The 21,600-nt window shown below is 38.1% G+C and overlaps 1 protein-coding gene across 1 annotated transcript in view; it reads right to left on the bottom strand.

Moving 5' to 3' along the window:
- Window positions 1-1,919: 1,919 nt before the first annotated feature.
- The window catches only part of LOC101616317 (hyaluronidase-4-like), a 51,717-nt gene continuing 32,036 nt past the window's right edge, over window positions 1,920-21,600 (bottom strand). Inside the window, exons 2-4 of the mRNA XM_004658649.1 lie at window positions 19,738-20,688; window positions 7,450-7,539; window positions 1,920-2,342 (exon numbers count right to left, since the gene is read on the bottom strand). Of these exons, the coding sequence (XP_004658706.1) occupies window positions 1,920-2,342; window positions 7,450-7,539; window positions 19,738-20,688 (1,464 nt within the window). The remainder of the gene's footprint in view (window positions 2,343-7,449; window positions 7,540-19,737; window positions 20,689-21,600) is intronic.

The following is a 21,600-nucleotide window of genomic DNA, read 5'->3' as shown; positions in this document are numbered from 1 at the left end:
GAGAGAAATATAGGTAGAGACAGAGAGACAATGGGCATGCCAGGACCCCAGGCCATTGCAAATGAACTCCAGGAGCTTGTGCCACCTTGGGCATCTGGCATTATGTGAGTACTGGGGAATCAAACCTGAATCTTTTGACTTTGCCAGCAAACGCCTTAAGTGATAAGCCATATCTCTAGGCCACCACATGAAAATTTTAAACACATTACCATCTGTTGAGTACTGAAGACCTACTCAGGCATGCTATTTTTCAATAAAACAGCAAGTACAAATTAAAGCATCTCCCCCATTAATCCCATCCTATGAGTCCCTGGCAGGGTTTATCTTCTTGTGTTAATGAGCCCTCTGAGCATCCTTGGTACATGGGATGCAGTCAAAACCTACAGCACATATCTGCATGTTCTCCTTGCTACCAGAAAAGCCATTAGTAGCACTGAGGTCGGAGAGTCAACTCTAGATAGCACCAAGCCCACCAGAGACATCCCGCAGTTCTGTTTCTCTAGAACCACTCATGGTATCACAATCTGTATTAGTCAGGGTTCATTAGAAGAACAGAACCATTAGAATGAAGTGGTATTAAAAAGGGAATTTACTGGGCTAGAGAGATTGCTTAGTGGTTGGAGCGCTAGACTACAAAGTCTAAGGACCCAAATTCTACTCTCTAGATCCTATGTAAGCCAGATGCATAAAAGTAAGGCAAGCAAAAGGTCACACTTGCCCACTAGGTGGCCCAAGCATCTGGAGTTCCATTGCTGTGGCTGAGAGCCTGGTACACCAATTCTCTCTGTGTGTCCCTCTTTCTAATTGAAAAAGAAGGAATTTACTGGATTAGGTTATGGCAATCCAGCAATAGCTGCTTGTTGACTTGAGAGTCAATGAACACCGTAGCTGCTCAGTCCACATGGCTTGATGCTTCAGCAGTCCCAATCCAGCAATGAAGGCCTGAAGGCTTCCTGGAGAACCACTGGTCTTCAGTACATGTTGGAAGACTAAGGAAACTTGGTTCAAATGCTGACTAAGGATAGACCAACAAGATAGACACTCACCAGCAAGTAGCACAGGCAGCCAGTTGGGTAATCGCAGAGATTCCTTATATGCAGCCCACCACCAAAAGGGCAGCCAACTCTGAAGCAAGGACTTCTCCTTTAGCCAGTCCTTCCTGGAAGCAACTTCAGAGACTTGCCCAAGGGGAATGTCTATGGGTTCCTAATCTGATCAAGTTGACAGGAGAACTTAACCATCTCAGTTTTACCTCTGTAACTTGATGTGCTGAAGATACTCTTATTATTGTATAATTCATGATTTAAGGGTCATCAATGCCTGGGAGGCAAACAGCTATTTTTCCTTGGTTTGCCCTCTACTTCAAAAACACTTTCCTCAGATATATCCTTTCATATTTTTATCTTTCTTTCCTTTTAAAATTTTGATTTATCAATATTTTGTGATAGGGTCTCATTATGTTGCCCTGGATGGCTTTGTACTCACTCTGTATACTAGAGTGCTTGAACTTGCAGCCTTCCTATCTCTGCCTTCCAGGTATGGGGATTACAAGATTAAAGTACCATACCCACCTCCTAGTTATGTACTAACCTGCTCTTCCTATAGTGGTCATCTTACTAGAAAAGCCTTACCTGCTACCTTACATAAAATTTCTGATGCTTTCTCCTACTCTCTAGTTCCTTAAGTCTTCCTTTTTAACTCTACAGCACATATCACCATCAGATACATGTGCATACTTATCAATAATTTATTTTTGTTTATTTTTCATAAGAATGTAAGTTCCCTGAAAACAGGTATATTCCTTCATCCCTTTTGCATAGCATGAAGTGAATATCCAATCAATAATTGTTACATCAACTTTAAAAGCAGTAAATTCTTTACAAGAGGCTTGAAATCAGTACTACAAGAAGAAACTGATTTTACAGGTAGGGCATGAAAAAAGCCAGCAGAATTACAGACAAGGTTATGTCAAGGAGAAGTGATGAATTAAGTCTAGTCACAGAAGCCATGTTCTTCCGACCCAAGAGATCTGGGGAGAGAAAGTGGCAAGACTGTCCCTGCCAGCCATCATAACAGTGACACCTGAACTCCTCCTTCATCTCCGCTACCATCTTCAGTTTACTCTTCTGAGAGAGGACAAATTGGAAGCTCTTGCCTGCGACATATTTCTTGCGGCTGTTTTCAGGCAGATGTAGGTAAGAGGAGGCTGCTGGTGTCTTCCGAACACATCTCCCATGACTGTTACACAGGCTTCGACTGCAGAGCTTCGCTGCAGAAGTCACGTTCACAACATAGGGGCCCAGTGAGCCATTAATAGATTTCTGCACAGATAAGCAGGTCTCCTGTAGGAAAGACAGATCTTTTCAAGGCATTCTCAAAATGCAATCTTATTGCCCATTGTCAGTGCTCAAAGTTGTAACATGGTAAGGCTAGGAGGGGGGAAGCATGAACCATTGAAAGGAAGACAACACTTTATATTTTCGCACAGTGGTGAGCCATACTTTTAATGAGAATATCTACGACCCAATAAAAATTGGATCATTTCCCAACCAGAGACTAGCCCCTAATGTAAACAAAAGTCTGTAGTAACACTTCAAAATTAATCATTAATGTGGGAATGATTTTTAAAATTTTAACTTTAGTTGTAAAATATTTTCAATGATAATATGCATTTTTTTTTCTCAGTCTGTTGCATTGGCCTGGCACTGGGAAATCATCCCACTCTCCTACCTACCTATGCCCCAGTTAGTGGATAGATTTCTATTCATCCTTCATTCCTTTGCTGGGTTTGTATGTGCATCTGTATGTGTGCCTTTAAATCATTTATGTAAATATATATTGTATGGGATATATTTTTACACAAACTAAAAGTTTTTTGGTTTTTTTCTGAAGTAGGGTCTCACTCTAGCCCAGACTGACCTGGAACTCACTATGTATTCTCAGGGTGGCCTTGAGCTCACTATGATCCTCCTACCTCTGCCTCCTGGGCACTGGGATTAAAGGCATGTACCACCACACCTGGCTGAAACTAACTTTTTAAACATAATTTTTTTTTTTTTTTTGTCTTTTCAAGGTAGAGTCTCACTATAGTTCAGGCTGACCTGGAATTCAGTATGTAGTCTCAGACTGGCCTTGAACTCACAGCAATCCTCCTACCTTTGCCTCCCAAGTGCTGGGATTAAAGGGGTGGACCATCACGCCTGGCTAAGTTTTTTAATATTAATACAAGTATCTCTGTTGCTTTTATTTTAGCTGGTGTTTAGTATTTTATGAGTCTACCATGCATTATTTATCCATCAATATGTAGGAGGTAGAATATAAGTGATCATCATTTATAACCAAATCACTGGTACTATGATATAAGACACAATGATCCTAATATGCAAAATGTATTTTGAGAAGTCTGCCATTAGGTGTTTCACAGATGCATCTACATCAACTCTAACACTATGACCCATGATCAGTTAGTCCAGAAGAATCTGGCTGGAATTGTGGAATTGTTAAAAATGTCTGTTCTGATTCTCTCTCTCTCTCCATATATATGTATGCATGTATGTATGTGTGTGTGTGTGTGTGTGTGTGTGTATATATATATATATATATATACACACACACACACACACACACACACACAATGGGAAAAGTATATAAGATTCTATTTATTTTTTATTTTTTTTTATTTCAGAGAGAAAGAGGTAGAGTGAAAAAGAAAGAGGGTGGGCAGATAGAAAGAGAGAATGGGCACACCAGGACCTTATCTGCTGCAAATGAACTCTAGATGCATGTGCCACCTTGTCCATCTGACTTACATGGGTCCTGAGGAATCAAACCTAGGTCCTTTGTCTTTGCAGGCAAGTTCCTTAAATGCTAAGCCATCTCTCCAGCTCAAGATTCTATTTGAAACATGAGTTTTTATTAGCATTTCAATATTTCTATCAATGCTCATACTAGTAACATGACTAAAAGTCATTTGATTTGAACAGTGGGGCATTTTCCCAGTGAGAGAAAGCGTAAGAACTGTGACTTCATCAATGGACAGTTTGAGAAATTCAAACAGAACATTTCTAAGGCAGCATAAAGATTTTAAGGGCAAGTAGCACTTAGAGTAATGGAAAGTCCTTAAAATGCTGTGAGTGATTACTCTCTCTGCACCCTTACTATTGATATTTAAGAAATATTTCTATTTTTAGTAAGATGCTTGAGGTTTTCACGAAAGATGAAATGAAATAAAATAAACAAGCAGCCCAAACAAGGGAGGGGAGGAAAGGGAAGAAGGGAAAAGATGGAAACTATAACCAATTTGCAGTATGTTCATATATGAAAGTGCCCAATCAATTTTTATTATTTATGTATGCACTGTGTATACAGCCACATTGGTACCATTGTTAGCCTGTCCTCCCTGCCCTCCCCCCTCTGAAGGGAGCCTCCTCAATGGGGAATGTGGGTCGTGCATTGTGGGTCTAGCCATCCATTATGGGGAGGAGGCAATGTCTCTGTGCATAATGTCCCAACATGTGGTTCTAACAATCGGTCTGCCCCCTCTTCCATGAATTCCCCTGAACCATGTTGAGTTCATTGTAAGTCTATTTCAGTGATGAGGTCTTGGAAGCCTCTGTGTTTCTGGATATCTGATTTGGTAGGACTTGAGTGATCTCTGTGTCTATCTCCTTCACCTTGTGCTGGTACCAGGTTTATCAAGAAAGCAGCACTCTTGCTTATTTCCCCAATTACACTATGGTTTCAGCTGGGGCCCTGGTGAGGTGTGATGGGCTGATTCCCTCCTGAGGTTCTGCATCCATCTGAAAAAGAGAATCAAATGAAAACAAATGCTGGCAAGGATGTGGAGAAATAGGAACCCTCATTCACTGCTCGTGGGGATGTAAAATGGTTCAATCACTATGGAAAACAATATGGAGACTCCTAAAAAGGTTGACTATAGAGCTACCAACAGATCCAGTTATTCCCTTACTGGATATTTACCCCAAAAGCTCCATGCCTCAGTTCAGAGAGATTTGCTCAACCATGTTTATAGCTGCTCAATTCGTAATAGCTTAGAGCTAGAATCAATCCAGATGTCCATCATTCGATGAAAGGATAACCAAGATGTGGTATATCTACACGATGGAATTCTACACAGCAGTAAGGAAAAATGACACAATGAAATTTGAAGAAAAATGCTCAAACTTGGAAGAGATCATTCCCAGTGAACTCACCCAATCACAAAAAGATAATCAGAGCATGGCCTCACTCATCTGCGGGTCCTAACCTGAATCTGCATGATATACTGACATACCTAATAAGCATCTTTCAAGGACCAGACAATAGGGAGGGTGAGATGGGAGGGGTGGGTAAGGGTGGAGGGAGGACACAAAACTGGACCCAAATGGCAATGGTACCATAAAATTCTATACCCTAAAAGACAAACTAAATGGTTGATCTTTCATCAGGTCCTTAGAGGGAACACCTGAATCACAGGGTCCTGGAAAGGTATGATGAAGACTAACCTTAATCTTCTCCTATTCTCCCTCTCTCCCTCTCTCTCTCTCTCTCTCTCTCTCTCTCTCTTATATTACCAATATTTTTTTTTTCAAAAAGTAAGTAGAAGTCTGGGATATAGAGGATATAGATCTGTGCTAGAGCCCTTTCCAAGTATGCATGAGGCCCAAGGTTACTGAAACTAGTACTGCAAAAAAGAAGAAGAAGGAAAATGCAACCTAAGGACATGAACAAACATTTTCTCAAATGAGACAAAGAAATGCTAAAAAATGTATGGAATAATCCATACCATCATTAATTATTAGAGAAATGTGTATCAAAACTACAAGATATTGCCACATACCTGTCAGGATGGCTAGTGTTCAGAATAAAAGATAATTATAAGTAAGGCTACTTGGAAGCCTTTTCAGCCTGTCAGTGGAAACATGAAAAGGTACAAATGCTATAGAACACAATATGAAAATTATTATATTAAAAATAGAGCCATCTGCTAAAGAGATGGCTTAGTAGTTAAATGTGCCTGCTTGCAAGGACTAACAGCATAAGTTTAATTCCCCAGTACTCACATAAAGCCAGATGTAATGGCAAGAGGCCTGGCATGCCCATAATCTTTCTCTCTCTCTCTTTCTCTCTCTATCTCTCTATCTTTCTCAAGTAAATAAATAAAATATTAAAAAAATAGAGCTATCACATAAGTAAATCATATATGTATATGTATATATTTGTACATATACAAACATGTAAGTATAAACTCATACAATTAAAAATATGTATCTGAGAGTTAAAACTATGTTCTTGAAATTTATACTTCCATATTCAATACAGAGCTATTTCTACAAGCCATGAAATGTAAACAATCCAAGTACTCATCAACAGATGAGTAGATAATGATCATGAAGTATACATGTCCAATGAAATATAATTCAATTGTTTAATAAAATGAGGAAATTCTTCCATGTAGGACAACACTTGTAAGTTAGGAAGACATTGTAAGTGTAATAAAGTAATCAAAACAGGAAAAAACATCACATGATTTTAATGACCTAAGGTATCTAAAATGTCAAATCCATAGAAAATACAATAGTAGTTGTGACAGGCTAGAGGTGAGGAAAATGGACAGTTAATGACATAGGTAGCAGAGATTCCCTTGCATAAAATAGTATCTATAATTAGCAATGCAATATTATGTTCTTCAAAATTCAAGAGGATCAATCTCATATTACATATTCTTCATATAAAATTAACACATATTATCAATGAACCTTTGCATAGAAATATTATCCTCTGCTGTATATTTCCATTATAAACAATCATCAAACTAAAAATGGGAAGGCTTAGGGAGATGGTTCAGCCATTAAAAGACTTCCTTGCAAAGCCTGCTGGTCCAGGTTCAATTCCCCATCCACTCACATAAACCAGACGAGCATTCAATTGCATCCTCAAGAGACCCAACACACATATGTGTGCACGTGGACACATGCAAAAAATAAATAAATAATTTGGATTCATTCTTCATCCTTCTCAATGTAGATGAAATAATTGTTTGTTTGTTGTTTTTTTTTTTGATTTTCATGTTTACTTATGTCACATAAACATTACAGCATTTATTCTACTAAAATTCCTGCAGGTAAGTTTACTTCTGGTACATTTTTTTAAATGGAAGAGGTGAGACTAGGAGAGGTTAATTAGAATGTCCCAAATTACACCCTTAGAATATAATAATAAGTTTTTAACTTTGCACTACCCATTGAAGATTGTGTTGTTCCCCCCCCCCCCCCGCCCTTCTACTAACTGCAAAGGCTAGTATGGAGCAGGTGTTCAGTGTTCAGCTCTGCTTTGAACTTCATTCAAGTCAGGTGAGCAGATAATGGCAACCAATTTGGCTCTAGTGCTAGAAATGGTGTTACAAATCGCCAACTGGGTTGCAATGCGGGAGGGGAAACCGCTGCTTACCTTTGACGCGGAATACTCAGGTCCTCCCCACAGTACCACGCCTGCCGCCCCCAGCGCAGCGCTCTCACCAATTGTGTGCACTAAGTCCTCCTAGGAGAGAGAAGCATGGTGGGATCACTCATGAGATGACTCGGCCCGCCAGTTGTGATCATGAATACACTGATAATGTGACCTCTCTTTCTAGAGCAAATGGCTGTAGCAGAACTGAAAAAAAAAGTTGCCCCACCTTGCATAGCTAATTTATTTAATAACTACTTATGATGCTTCAGCCAGCCTTCTAAACAATGAGGATATTAAAAATAAAACATATCCCAGTTCCTCTTCTTGAGGGAGTTCTTTAACATCATACTTAAGATAAACTTATAGACAAATAGTGACAATGCACTAATGTCTGTATTAGTGCCCCTCATAAATTATCGATAGATAAGATGAATGCTTAATAGGGTCTGAAAAGAGTCCAGACAGAATGGCTTCAGTAGGTAATATTTCAGGTGAGCCTTCAAGAATAAGAAGATGTTCACAAAACCTGCTAGAGGGAGCGGGTTTCGCTTCACACCCAGAAAGAAAATGAAAGTCAGAGCCTTATACAGGAAGGAGCACAGAACCTAGACATCTGAAAGTCACTCCTTCTAGTAATGCACATGAAATCTTGGGAAGAGAAAACACAAGTGACTCCTTGGGTAGGAGAAGAATCTAAATACAAGGAAAATGTAATTTTCACATATTAATACAGCTACAGCAAATGAGTACTGGAAAGATGCAAATTTGTGATTTTAAAAGACATTTTTGGCAGTATTGTAAAAAATGATTGGCTAGAGATGTCAATGGGATGAGGGGTATTGTTTCATGAGAAATAACAAAATCCCAACAACTGCAGTAGTAGCCCATTCAATGAACAGTGGTCATATTAAGAGTGATATGGGATTCAGACAGAAAATTCTTCATTGCCTATTGGTTAATGGGAAGAGGAGAAAGGTTGCATTCAAATGATTCTTGAGTTGGGTAACTGTGTAAATTAAATACTTATGAAGTTATGTTAAAGATTAAGACCTGTGAAACAGGGTGAGAGGAAAGGGAGAAGTAAGGACTAAAGAACTATTCTGAATTCTTTCCTCCTTTAGGAGGAATTAGAAGTTCCTTGGAGAGATGGAGGACTCAAAGACCAAATGAGAGAGTAGCTATGCCACATCCAAGCTTTCCTGCATCAGAGGGATTTTGTTGTCTTTGCACAAGATGAGTATGTCTTATCCAAAATGCTTTGGGCCAGAACTATACAATTTATGTTACCTTTTGCAAATTTTTGAATATCTTCCTATACTAAACAATATATTGTAGGATGACAGCCAAATCCAAACACAAAATCCATTTTCTGTTTCATATACTCCTCATATACATAATCTGAAGGTAATTTTACATAGTACTTGAATGTGTTTAAATTTTCAGCATGATCTGCCTCCCGGGACCAGGTATAGAATCATACCAATGCTCAAATGTTTCAGATTTTAAACCATTTTAGATTTGTACTTTCTGATTAGGGAGGCTAACGTGTGTTAGTCTTAATTGTGTGCAATTACTTTAAGTAAAATGCAAGAAAAGCAATCATTCTTCCTTTACAAGACTGGCACACATTCTTTAAACATAAACCAAGTATACTAGTGAAACACTTTTGAAGGAACAAAACAGAGTTGGTTAAAAAAAAAAACTTGCATTGAATTGTCTAATTACTTAAAAAACAGGTGAAAAATTTATGCTGTTCTTTGATATGTTAAACATGAAAGTCAACAGAAAATCATTAAAATGTGCCCCAGATGGTTAGCCCTTATAATGCTAGAAGGAGCTACAAGACCTGCTGGGGGATAAAATGGCCAACAACATTGTGACCAAGCAACAGACATTGCCATACAAAATCAACCAATCTGACAAGGCATACACACATGTGCAATGGTGGCACCCAGCCAAGGTGGATAACCAAAGGCTACTGATGGGCTAAGAGATCCACTCACTGGAAAGCAACCCACAGCTGGAACTGGGAAGAGTTAGAATCCTATGGAGACCAAGATTATGGATTCCAACACAAAGCCCTCACCAGGTTTTGGCCAAAAGAGAGGCTACACCCCTCAAAATATCTCTAAATTAACAATATTTATCCCCTTTAATGTTTGCTGATCTCATTCTGCATTGGAGAGTCTGTTTTTCTTTTTCAAAAGGCAGCTAGAGCTGAAGACAACCAAAATCTATCAAGAAGACAAGCAAAGATAGGTGACTCCCTGTCAGGAGATGAACCACCCCTTGCAAATCAGGCAGGGTGAAGCAAAACCACAGAGGAATTGGGGAGATGAGTAAGAGTGCCACTTGCATGGTGAGCCTGACAACTTGACCCAGGGTGATGGAGACAGACACTTAGATACTCAAACCACACCAAAGCAAAAATCCAGAAGCTACTGAGAGCACAACACTAAAGTAGACTTAAAACACACCAATGACTGCTCAGGGAATTTTACAGAATAGAAGGCTGAAATATTGTAAAAGCTACAGAGTGGGAGGGAATATTCAGAGGCTATCACACACACACACACACACACACACACACACACACACAATGATTGACTGATTTTCTCACAACTCCTAACCCACAACCTCTCAGTTAATACCAGCAACCCCATTTGAGGAGGGCACTAAGTGGAATAGGGGCAGAGAGGAGGAAAATTATGGTACCAACACATGATGTATCCATACAAAATATGCTGTTAATAACAACAACAACAATAATAAACATAAAAAGGAATTAAAAATAAAAAATAATAATAGTTCAAAAAACATGTTGACAGAATGTTTAGGGAATTGTATACTTTTTGATTAATATGGTTTATGTTTTTTTTTTTGTTTTGCAAAGTACAGTTCAGAGGTGATACCCTAAAATTTGCTTCAAAAGTCTAATACTAGAAAAGTCAAAAATGTACAAATTCCACTGTCATTAAAATGTACATTTGCTCACTTCATCCATTCTCTACCAAGAAGCCATCTAACTGCTTGGATTATTTTCCGCTATTAAAACATTATCCCCAACACATTGTAGAAACTCAATAATTAATTTTGAATGAATACATATAACCTGGTCTTTTTTCGTTAAAAGAGCTTGATAAAGTGGTGGTTGAAAGGTCTGTCACTAAAGGAATACCTTAGTGAGAATGCTTTGATAAGGCTGATTGTGATCTTCAATTATGCAGAGTGTTGAATTTTCAGATAAAGATAATGGTCTCTGTGGCACCAGAAAGTAGAATTAGAAATACTGGCATGATGTTATCCAAAAGCAAAGAACATTCAACATACTCATGAACTTTCTAAGAATTAGTATTCTCCCAAATGCATTTTCCTTCTAATAAAGAAAGTGTCCCATACTCTGGGGAGGTGACTTAGCGATTAAGGTGCTTGACTACAAAGCCTATGGATCCAGGTTCAACTCCTCAGTACCCACATAAGCCAGATGCCCACAGTGGCATATGTGTCTGGAGTTCATTTGTAGTAGAAAGAGGCCCAGACATGCCCATTCTCCCTCTCTCTCCCTCATGAATCAATAAATAAAATAAAACTATTTTAAAAAAGAAAGTGTCCCACAAGAAAGTGCTAAAACAGAGGCCACATTTGTGGTGGGGGGAGAGTACTGTTTGAGTAGAAGGAATATTTGATTTTACTAATATTCCTCCATTTCTCCATGATGCTCTAATTGTTTTCCTCTTAAGCTTATTGAATGAATATGTGGTTTTGAATAACATTTAGCAATCTTGCAATTATAAAAAAAATATCTAGTCAAGTTGATAATATTTGGGTGAGTAGATTTCATTTTGAAATATTTTAGGAAGAATTGATACTGTTTTTAAACGCCTCATCTCTAATATAAGTGGTCTAAGAAGCAAACATGAATTGTCTATTCAACAGTCCTATTTCTGTAGTAGAAACTGAAACAATGGAGTAGTTAGCAGGTATGGATAGAGATGTAAGGATTTTTATGTGTACATACCCACCCTTTTTTTTATTTTTGCATCCTTACAAAAATGTCTTAAGTAAGATGACATTTGAACACTCCCAGTGTCTGCAATGTCATTGTTTCCCAGACAAGTTCATTGAACATTTCTGTGCTTCCTACTTTTCATTAAAGCTAAAGTCAAAATCTATTCATATAAAACACCTTAAATCCATTCACACTAATATTGTGGACCCTGAGGATATGAGCAATAGAATCTATACCATGTTCACCATTTACCTAAGACATTAAAACAAAAATTATAGGCACGTGGTGCCAAGTGAGTAAGCCGGATCCCTGTTCCCTGGATTCTCTCAGTTCCCTAGTCCCAGTAAGTCCCCCTGTGGCTGGCTTAGGGGGTTGGCTTGGGGATGTTTTGACACTGAAACTTGTTGCAGAAGCAGGCCCTTTGCTCCACCTTCATGATAGAAGTGCCCCGGCATCCCTGAATACCCTGGGCTAGAGGGTGCACACAGTATGGAATGAGTAGGCCTCTTCCCAGGCTCCTCTTAGTTCCCTGGTCCCAGTAGGTCCCCCTTAGGGAGGCCTGATCCATGTGGGGGCTTCAGGAGCAGGCCTTTTGCTCTGGTATGCGGACTGGCCTCTGGGTATCAACATTCCTATTTCCCTGAGTCAGAGGGTACATGAGCCACTGTAGAAGCTGGCCTCTTGCCTCTGGCTTTGTAGATTACTAGCTCCTGGTTCCTCAACCCATGATTCCTGTGTGCTAAACAGTATGTGCAAGTGGAGTGAGTCATCCACAGCTCACAGTTCACCAGATACCTTTCACTTACCTGCAATCTACACAATCTCACATCTGTAGTTATAGTCCCATTGTACACCAGTACACCAATTTGATTCACATTTAAAACATAACACCCTCTGAAGATCCTACAAGGACAAAAATCTTGCTTCCTCCTGAATAGACTAAGCTGGAAGTAAACCATCAAAAAACAAATAATCGTATCAATAAAATTGAACAGATTCATCTCTTAGAACATTCAGCTTTTGACAGTAGGCTTAACTTGATTTGAATTGGGGAACTGGAAATAAACCATCAAAAAACCAACAATCATATCAGTAAAATTGAACAGATTCATCTCTTAGAACATTCAACTTTTGAAAGTAGGCTTAACTTGATTAACAAAAAGGTTAGAACCTTCAAAAGAGATATGAATGAATTTAAGGTGAGTCAAAATATGGAAGATCTTGGGCTGGAGAGATGTCCTAGCAGCTTGTCTGCAAAGCCAAAGGACCTAAGTTCAATAAACCATTTAATACAGAAGGTGCATGTGTCTGGAGTTCATTTTTAGTGGCTGGAGGGCCTGGCATGCCCATGCTTGCTTTCTCTCTCTGTCTCTCTCTCTCTCTCTCTCTCTCTCTCATAATTAAATAAAATAAAAATATTCTTGAAAAAGGAAGTGGAAGATCTCAATAACTGATTAATTAAGCTTCATGAAGACTTGATCCAATGTAAAATGAATTCCAAGAAGCATCAAGAAAATTAGAACACAAACTGAAATCATACCTCAAAAAAGAGATAGGCATGATTCAAAATAACACAACAAAAAAAAACACAAAAATCAAATGGAGCTTATAAAAACTTTTCTAGAACCCCTCAGTAACACAGTTATTCATGTGGAAGACAGAACCTCTGACCTGGAAGACAAGACAGAAGAAATTGATCAGGAGGACAAAAACTTTGCTAAATTCAAAAAAAAAAAAAAAAAAGTTAAGCCAGGCATGATGGTGCACGCCTTTAATCCCAGCACTTGGGAGGCAGAGGTAGGAGGATTGCCATGATTTCAAGGCCACCCTGTGATTACAGAGTGAATTCCAGCTCAGCCTGAGCTAGAGTGAGACCCTACCTTGCAAAACCATAAAAAAAAAAAAATCAAGTGAACAGAATATGAAGGAACTATGAGAAACCCTAAAATGGCCAAACATCCAGATCATGGGCATAACAGGAAGGAAAATCCAGTCCAGATGCATAGAGAACATATTCAACAAAATTACTGAAGGAAATTTTCCCAATCTCTCAAAAGAGAGTACCATCCAGATACAAGAAGTGCACAGAACACTAGACAGGACCAAAGAAGAAACTTTCCAAGTCACATCATAGTTAAAAACTCTTAACAATGAGAAAGAGAGAGTGTGTGTTAAAAGCAGCAAGAGAGAAACAACTCACTACATACAAAGGCAATTCCATCAGAATTACCTCATATTTTCAAATGAAAACCCTGAAAGCCAGAAAGCCCATGAACAGAACACTTCAAAGTCTAAAAAACTATGAGTTTCAACCCAAGATACTCTACCCAGCAAAAGTATCCCTAATAATAGATGATGAAAGGAAAACTTTCCATGAAAAAAGTCAACCCTATTATTATATGAACACAAATCCAAACCTACAGAGAATACTTCTGAGAATACTTCACACAGAAGAGTCAAACAACCAATCTCAAGAGCCAACATGAAGGTCACAATAACCAAAAATATACCAGGCTCAAAAAAGTACAAAACACAAGAAAGCTCCAAACCCCATTAAAAAAAAAAAAAAACCCTCATCATGGCAGGGATATTTCAAAACTCACAGTAATAAACTAAAATATTAATGATTTTAACTCACCCATCAAAAGACACAAATTACCAGGGTAGATCAAAAAAATGGACTCTTTTATTTGCTGCCATTAAGAAACCCATGTAGCCACTAAAGGTAGATACCTCCTAAGGGTGAAAGGATAAAAATGATATTCAAAGCAAATGGAAATAAAAAAACAGGTACATATTGCTATATTACTATCTGATAAAATACTTCTTGTAAAAAGTAATCACAAAGGACAAAGAGAGCCACTTCTTACTCATCAAGGAAATGATCCAACATGAGAACATCACAACCATAAATCTATATGTGCCAAACACAGGTACACCTCAGTTTATTCAACAAAACCTACTTGAAAACAAAACAGAAATAAACACCAACACTATCTGTTGCAGTCAAGTTTGCATTGCTGGCAGAAATCACGTGACCAAGAGCAGCTGGTGGGAAAAAAAAAAGGTTTATTTTGGCTCACAGACTTAAGGGGAAGCTCTACCATGGCAGGGGACAATGGCATGAGAAGAGGGTGAACATCACTTCCTGGCCAATATCAGGTGGACAACCACAACAGGAGAGTGTGCCAAACAATGGCCAGGGGAAATGGGCTGCCATATGCCTGCCCCCCAAAATACACTCCCTCCAGGAGACGTTAATTCCCAAATCTCCATTAGCTAGGACCTAATATTCAGAACACCTAAGTTCATAGGAGACACATGATTCAAACAACCACACCATCATAGTCAGAGACTTCAATATTATACTATTATTAATAGATCATCCAAGCAGAAAATATACAGGGATTTAAGAGCTCAATAACACTATAGGTCAACTAGACTGAATGGACATCTACAGAACTTTCTACCCCAGCTCTACAGAATGCACATTCTTCTCAGCAGACCACAGAATCTCCTCCAAAATAGACCATATGTTAGGCCTACATATATTTATATGTATGAATATATACATACATGTATATGTTTTATATGACTCAACATATTCAGGAAAATTGAAGTAACTTCCTGTATCATTTCATATCACAATGCTTTAAAACTAGAAATTAACAACAAGAGATACATCAAGAACTCCACAAGCTACTGGACTAAACAACAGACTTAAAAACTGAATGCATTGTGGGAGAAATCAAAAAAGAAATTGTAAAATTACTAGAACTGAATGACAATGAAAACACAACCTACCAAAACTTATGGGACACAATGAAGGAAGCCATAACGGGAAAATTCATAGCACTAAATGCCTTCATAACAGAGACGGAGAGATCCTAAACTAATAACCTAACTGTCTACCTAAAGGCACTGGAAAAACAAGAAAAATTCAACCCTAAGAGCTCTAGATAGAAAAAAGTAATCAAGATCAGAGCAGAAATTAGTGAATTGTAAACTAAGAAAACAATTTTAAAAGATCAATGAAATGAAGAGCAGTTTCTTTGAAAAAATAAACAAGATAGATAAACCCCTGGCCAATTTTATCAAGCAAGAAAAGGAGAAGTCTCAAATTAACAAAATCAGAAATGAAAAAGGAAAGGTCACAACAGACATAAGTGAAATTGGAAGAATCATCAGGGCATACTTCCAAAACTGCTACTCCACAAAACTTGATAATCTGGAAGAAATGGATGAATTCCTAGCCACATACAACCTACCATAACTACACTCAGAATACATTAATCTTCTAAACAAACCTATCACATCCATGGAGATTGAAAAGGTAAGCAAAAAAACCTCCTCAGCCAAATTCTACCAAACCTTCATTGAAGAAATGAAACCAATTTTTCTCTGTTACAGATAATTGGAGACCAGGGAATCCTCCCCAACTCCTTTTATGAAGCTAGCATCACACTAATACCTACTCCAGACAGAGATGCGACAAGACAAGAAAAGTTAAGGGCTGCATCACATCAAAAGCATTATCCACCTTGATCATGTAGGCTTCATCCCAGGGATGCAGGGATGGTTCAAAATACAGAAATCAGTCAGTGTAACACAGTACATAAATAAACTTAGCAATAAGAACCACATGATCATCCCAATTAATGCAGAGAAAGCCTTTGACATAGTACAACATCACTTCATGATCAAAACATTGGAAAGAATAGGCATGGAGGGCTAATATCTCAACACAAAGCCAAATGATACTTAATTGGGAAAGACTTAAGGAGTTCCCATTGAATATGGGAACAAGACAGGGCTGCCCATTATTACTGCTGCTCTTCAACACAGTACTAGAAGTCCTAGCCCAAGCAATAAGACAAGAAAAAGACATAAAATGGATTCAAAATGGAAAAGAAGAAGTCAAATTAGCCCTATTTTCAGATAACATGATGCTATATATAAGTGACCCAAAGGAGTCCATCATGAAACTTATAAAGGTGATTAATTCCTTCAGCAAAGTTGCAGAATGCAAAATCAATGCACAAAAATAAGTAGTCTTTCTATATGCAAAGGAGAAATACACAGAGAAAGAAATCAGTGAAACTGTCCCATTTTCAATAGCAACAAAAAAGAAATTAAATACTTTGGAATAACACTAAGCAAGTATGTGAAAGACCTATAAAGTAAAAACATTAAAAACCCAAGAAAGAAATCAAGAAGGACTTGAGAAGATGGAAAGACCTCCCATGTTTCTGGATAGGTAGAACTGTGAAAATTGAAATTTTACCAAAAGCAATATACAGATTTAATACAATACCAATAAAAAAAACTAGCACTATTCTTTACAGAGATTGAAAAAATTATCTCAAAATTCATATGGAATGGCAGCTAGCCTCAGATATCCAAACATATCCTCAGGAAAAAAAAAAAAACATCTGGAGGTATCATCATACCTGTCATACACAATCTAAAGCTGTATTACACAGTCATAGTAACAAAAACAGTGTGGTACTGGCATAAGAATAGAAACAGACCAATTTAACAGAACTGAAGACCCAGACGTTAGGTCAAGTTACTACAGCTACTCAAACTTTGACAAGGGTGCCAATACTATAGGCTGGAGAAAAGACAGCATGTTCAACAAATGATGTTGGACAAATTGGATGATCGTATTTAGAAAAATGAAACTAGACCCACTCATCTCTCCATACACAAAAAGCAAGTTCAAATGGATTAAAGACCTCAATATAAAACCTGAAACTCTTCTACTGGAAGAAAAAATAGGAGGCACTGTCCATGATATAGGAGTATGGAGAGACTTTCTAAACAAAACTCCATTTAATTAAAGGAAACTAAACAATCACTCAACCAATGGGATCTCATGAAGCCAAAAAGCTTTTTCACAGACAAAAACACTGTAAGCAGAGTCAATTGATTACTCACTAAATGGGAGAAAATCTTCACCACCTATACCACTGACAAAAGCCTAATATCTAGAATCTACTAAGAACTCAAAAAACTAAACAATAAAAAATCAAACAACCCACTTCAAAAGTGAGGCAGAGAACTGAATAGGGAGTTCTCAGAAGAAGATTACAAGTGGCTAACACACACTTAAGAAAATATTCAACATTCCTAACCATTAGGGAAAAGCAAATTAAAACAACTATGAGATTCCACCTTACTCTAGTAAGGGTGGCAATCATTAAAAAAATCTAACAACAACAAATATTGGCAAGGTCATGGGGAAAGAGGAACCCTCATCCACTGTTGGTGGAAATGTAAACTTGTTCAACCATTATGGAAATCAATTTGGAGATTCCTGAAAAGGATGAATGCAGAGCTACCAATAGACCCAGTTGTTGCCTTACTGTGCATGTACCCCAACTGCTCCATGCATCAATACAGAGACATTTGCTCAACCATGTTTATAGCTGTTCAATTCATTATAGCTAAGAACTGGAATCAACCCAGATACCTATCACTGGATAAATGGAGAATGAAGTTGTGGTACATTTAGACAATGGGATTTTATTCAGCAGTGAGAAAAAATAACACAATGAAATTTGTAGAAAAATGGACAGATTATACTAAGCAAACTCACACAATCACAGAAAGACAAACACCACACAGTGTCACTTACCTGCTGTTCCTAACCTGGACCTGCTCGAGTTGCTGTCGTACCTGATAGGCAACTCAAAGCCCAGACAATAGAGATGGAAGGACTTGGGGGGAGGGCAAGGGGTGGAAGGAAAAAAAAAACAAATACTAAATTAAATCCAAAATGAGCTGATACCATAGAAACCTATATCCTTGGAGATAGTCTAAAAGATAAACCCACAATAGGAATAAGAGGGGAGCTCCTGAAAAGTAGGACTCTGGTGAGGGTGGGATGAAGCCTAAGCTTAAAAGGAATTTTTTTCCTGTCTCTGACCTCTAACTCCATGTACCAAATATTGGTTGCTACCCACATTGAGCTGTTGATCAGAGAGACCTATGAGGTCCCCAAATCAAGACAACTTTGTCAAAGCACTTTGTTATCTGCTTGAGTCCAAAGCTAAGACCCATATGCTGCTGACACAGAGCATGGAGAGACCTGGCTGGAATTCAGAAGAAAGCCGTCCCCAGACGTTAGTCTGTCTACTGCTGGAAAGCACTCCATGTGCTATTGAGGGTAAATGACCAACAACTGTCTGAGCAACCAGAGGTCTAAGCTACCCAAAAGCAAACACCCTGACAAGATGTACACACTAGTGCAATAGTGGTACACAGCCTCAGTGGGTAACTAATAGCTTTCTGTTTGATATCTGGAATTGGAAACCAGATCAGAATCATAGGAAGGCAAACACTATGTTCTTCAGTGTCAAGCACTCACTAGTCTTTGGCTAAAAGAAGGGTTAAATACATCAAATTCTCCCTAGATTAATAATGCTTATCGCATGTAAACTATGCTGACTTCAGTCTCCACTGGAAAATCTTCTTTTTCAGAAAGTAGTGAGACTGGAGAAGATAAACTACCCCTTGCACTTTAGTCAAGCCACAGCTGAATGCATTGAGTAACTGGGGAGACGAGTAAGAGTGCCGCTTCCATGACAACCAGCCCCAGGGTGAAGGAGACAGACCCTGAGGATGCTCAACACCTTCCAAAGCAGAGATCCAGAGGCTCCTAAGAGCTCCACACTGAAGTAAACTTAAAAGCCACCCACCATGGCTAAGGAAATTTAATGGAAGAGGGGGCAGAAAGATTGTAAGAGCCACAGGTTGAGACATCATGCCCAGAGGCATTCTCTCCCCCAGAAAATAACTGACTGCTGCTCCCACCACACATAAACCATAACCCCATGGGGAATACCTGCAACCCTGCTGAGGAGCATCCCAACAGAATGGGGGCAAGGATGAGGGAAAAGAGAGTATCAACACATGATGTATCCATATAAAACATCTTGTTAATAATCATAACATAAAAAGGGAAACATTAAAAATTAAAATGCGATGAAAATATAATTGTTTAATAATTTACCCCCAAAAGGCTCTATTTTGTTTTTCTGATGTAGAAAATTCTTGTGAATGCTACACAGGAAAGATTCTTGATCCAAAATATGTATAAATAACAGTGATTCAGAATTTCAGTGAAGTTGGCAGTTGAAGAAATATGCACTCTTAATAATGGTATATCATTCTACACATACAAAGGAAATAAATAATCCAAAGCATTTCTTCCTAGATTTTATATATAATTCTAACTTTCCTTTGCTATGGAAGTGACTATATTATTTTCTTACCTCTGATAGATCCTCTATACTATGCAAATAAAATGGCCTGGAAAAAATAAAAACTGGCAAAACATAGTCAGGTCTAGCCATTTCTGCAATTCTCATGGCTTCTCTGACTCTATAATGAACAAATTTTAATGCATTTAAACTTGATTTAAGTACTTTGTTCAAATATATTGAAGGATAAAGTGCTGTAGATTTTTCCCACAGCCAGAGGAGTTGGTCATTATGGAAACTTTCATCATCTGGACAGCTCCCAGTGTAGAAGTCTGGATTTATCCGGTAGTCATAATTATAGCAATCTGGGTAGAGATAGAAGCCCCATAAACGTTTTGGTCTCAGTTCTAAAGCAAGTGTGAGAGTAACATTCATAAAACTCCTTCCAGCATTTTCAAATTCCTGTTGGGCAGTCATTTTCACTTTTGTTTCTGACCAACCTGGATGATGGTGTCTAGTGAAAGCTAAAGAATAATTTTTATATATTATTCTGCTGCCCCAATTCCTATCCCACTGGGGTTTCCAACTTTCCCAGTTAATAATAACAAGTCCTTCTGATCTCCACCAAGGAACAGCTTCCACAATGTCCACAGCAGTTTTCTTCAGATGTTCAGAAAGGCTTGCATTCTGTGGTATCCCTCCATGAAAGGATTTTCCATCCTGGGAAAAATATGGGTAATATCCCAGCTCATTTGGATGAAATATGGTAATGGTAGATCCGCTCTGAGTCCCTAAGGGATTAGATATGATGTTAAATACTTGAAGATTCAGGTTCACGTTGAAGAAATCCTTACAATACACTGTTGGGGCAGCCCAAAAGATGTTGAAAGGTTGGTCCTTGATCACTGGAGGCATCGCTGGTTTGAGGGCTGGTTGAGTGGCTGTGACAAAGACCAGCATCCCACCTAACCGTGTCACCCACAGGCACACCAGGCCGGTCGTTTTCAGCATTACAGAAGTCCACTGGAATCAAGAAAAACATATTTACATGATGGACTCTAACACCCCTTCTATGTTATAGTACAATAAATAAACTGGATATTTTCAGCAATATATGAGGTTTGTGAATATCCTTATTTGTGAGTCCATCTGAGCAAGGAAAGAAAAAATGAGAACTTTTGTTACCCCTTGAAATGCAAGGGAAAGATATAGTCAATAAAAACTACAAAGTATTTCATACAAACCCTCTTCTATGCACACACTATCCTCATGTATGTGAGCTTGCTATTTGTCCTGATTTCAATTTCCTATAACCCTGAGTGTATTACCTAAACTCTACCAAGTGATAACAAGCCTTTTGCTATAAGGCAAAGTAGAAAACAATATCTCTGTGAACCACTATACCTTCTCATTAATTACTAGAAAAGTAACTCTAAGAACATGCCTAGGAAATTAACCAATACTGGCATTTTAACAAATATTTTATATGACAAAAGCAAACAAGAAAAGATATTAACTGAGTAATCCCTAAATGCCATTTGATATTCACTGACCTTGAAGATTTATTTGTTTTCAAAACACAGCAAAGTTACCACTGGAATAGCATAGATGTACAAAGATGCCAGAGATGTCAATTATCTGTTGGTTATGGATTTAGGTGTGTCATCTTTGCTTAAGCATGTAAATAAACATTTAAAAATAAAACCTGTGAGTTCTTTAAGATCATTATTATCCCATGAAGAAACTGGATTATCTTTTCAACAGTTTAAATTTCAGCAGCATAAATTGTAAATGAAACTTGGCTCTTTAGTCACAAGTAGTCAGTTGGAAAAAAAAAAAAAAACTGCCAAAGAATGTTCCCAGCCCATAAGGACTCTCTAAATATATTGGTGATATGTTCCAGCTCATAAGATCTTACCCTGAAAGCAATATGGC

This window comes from Jaculus jaculus, chromosome 10 (genome assembly GCF_020740685.1).
Source record: "Jaculus jaculus isolate mJacJac1 chromosome 10, mJacJac1.mat.Y.cur, whole genome shotgun sequence".
Classification (NCBI taxonomy): domain Eukaryota; kingdom Metazoa; phylum Chordata; class Mammalia; order Rodentia; family Dipodidae; genus Jaculus; species Jaculus jaculus.
This window is presented reverse-complemented; position numbering and strand designations above follow the sequence as displayed.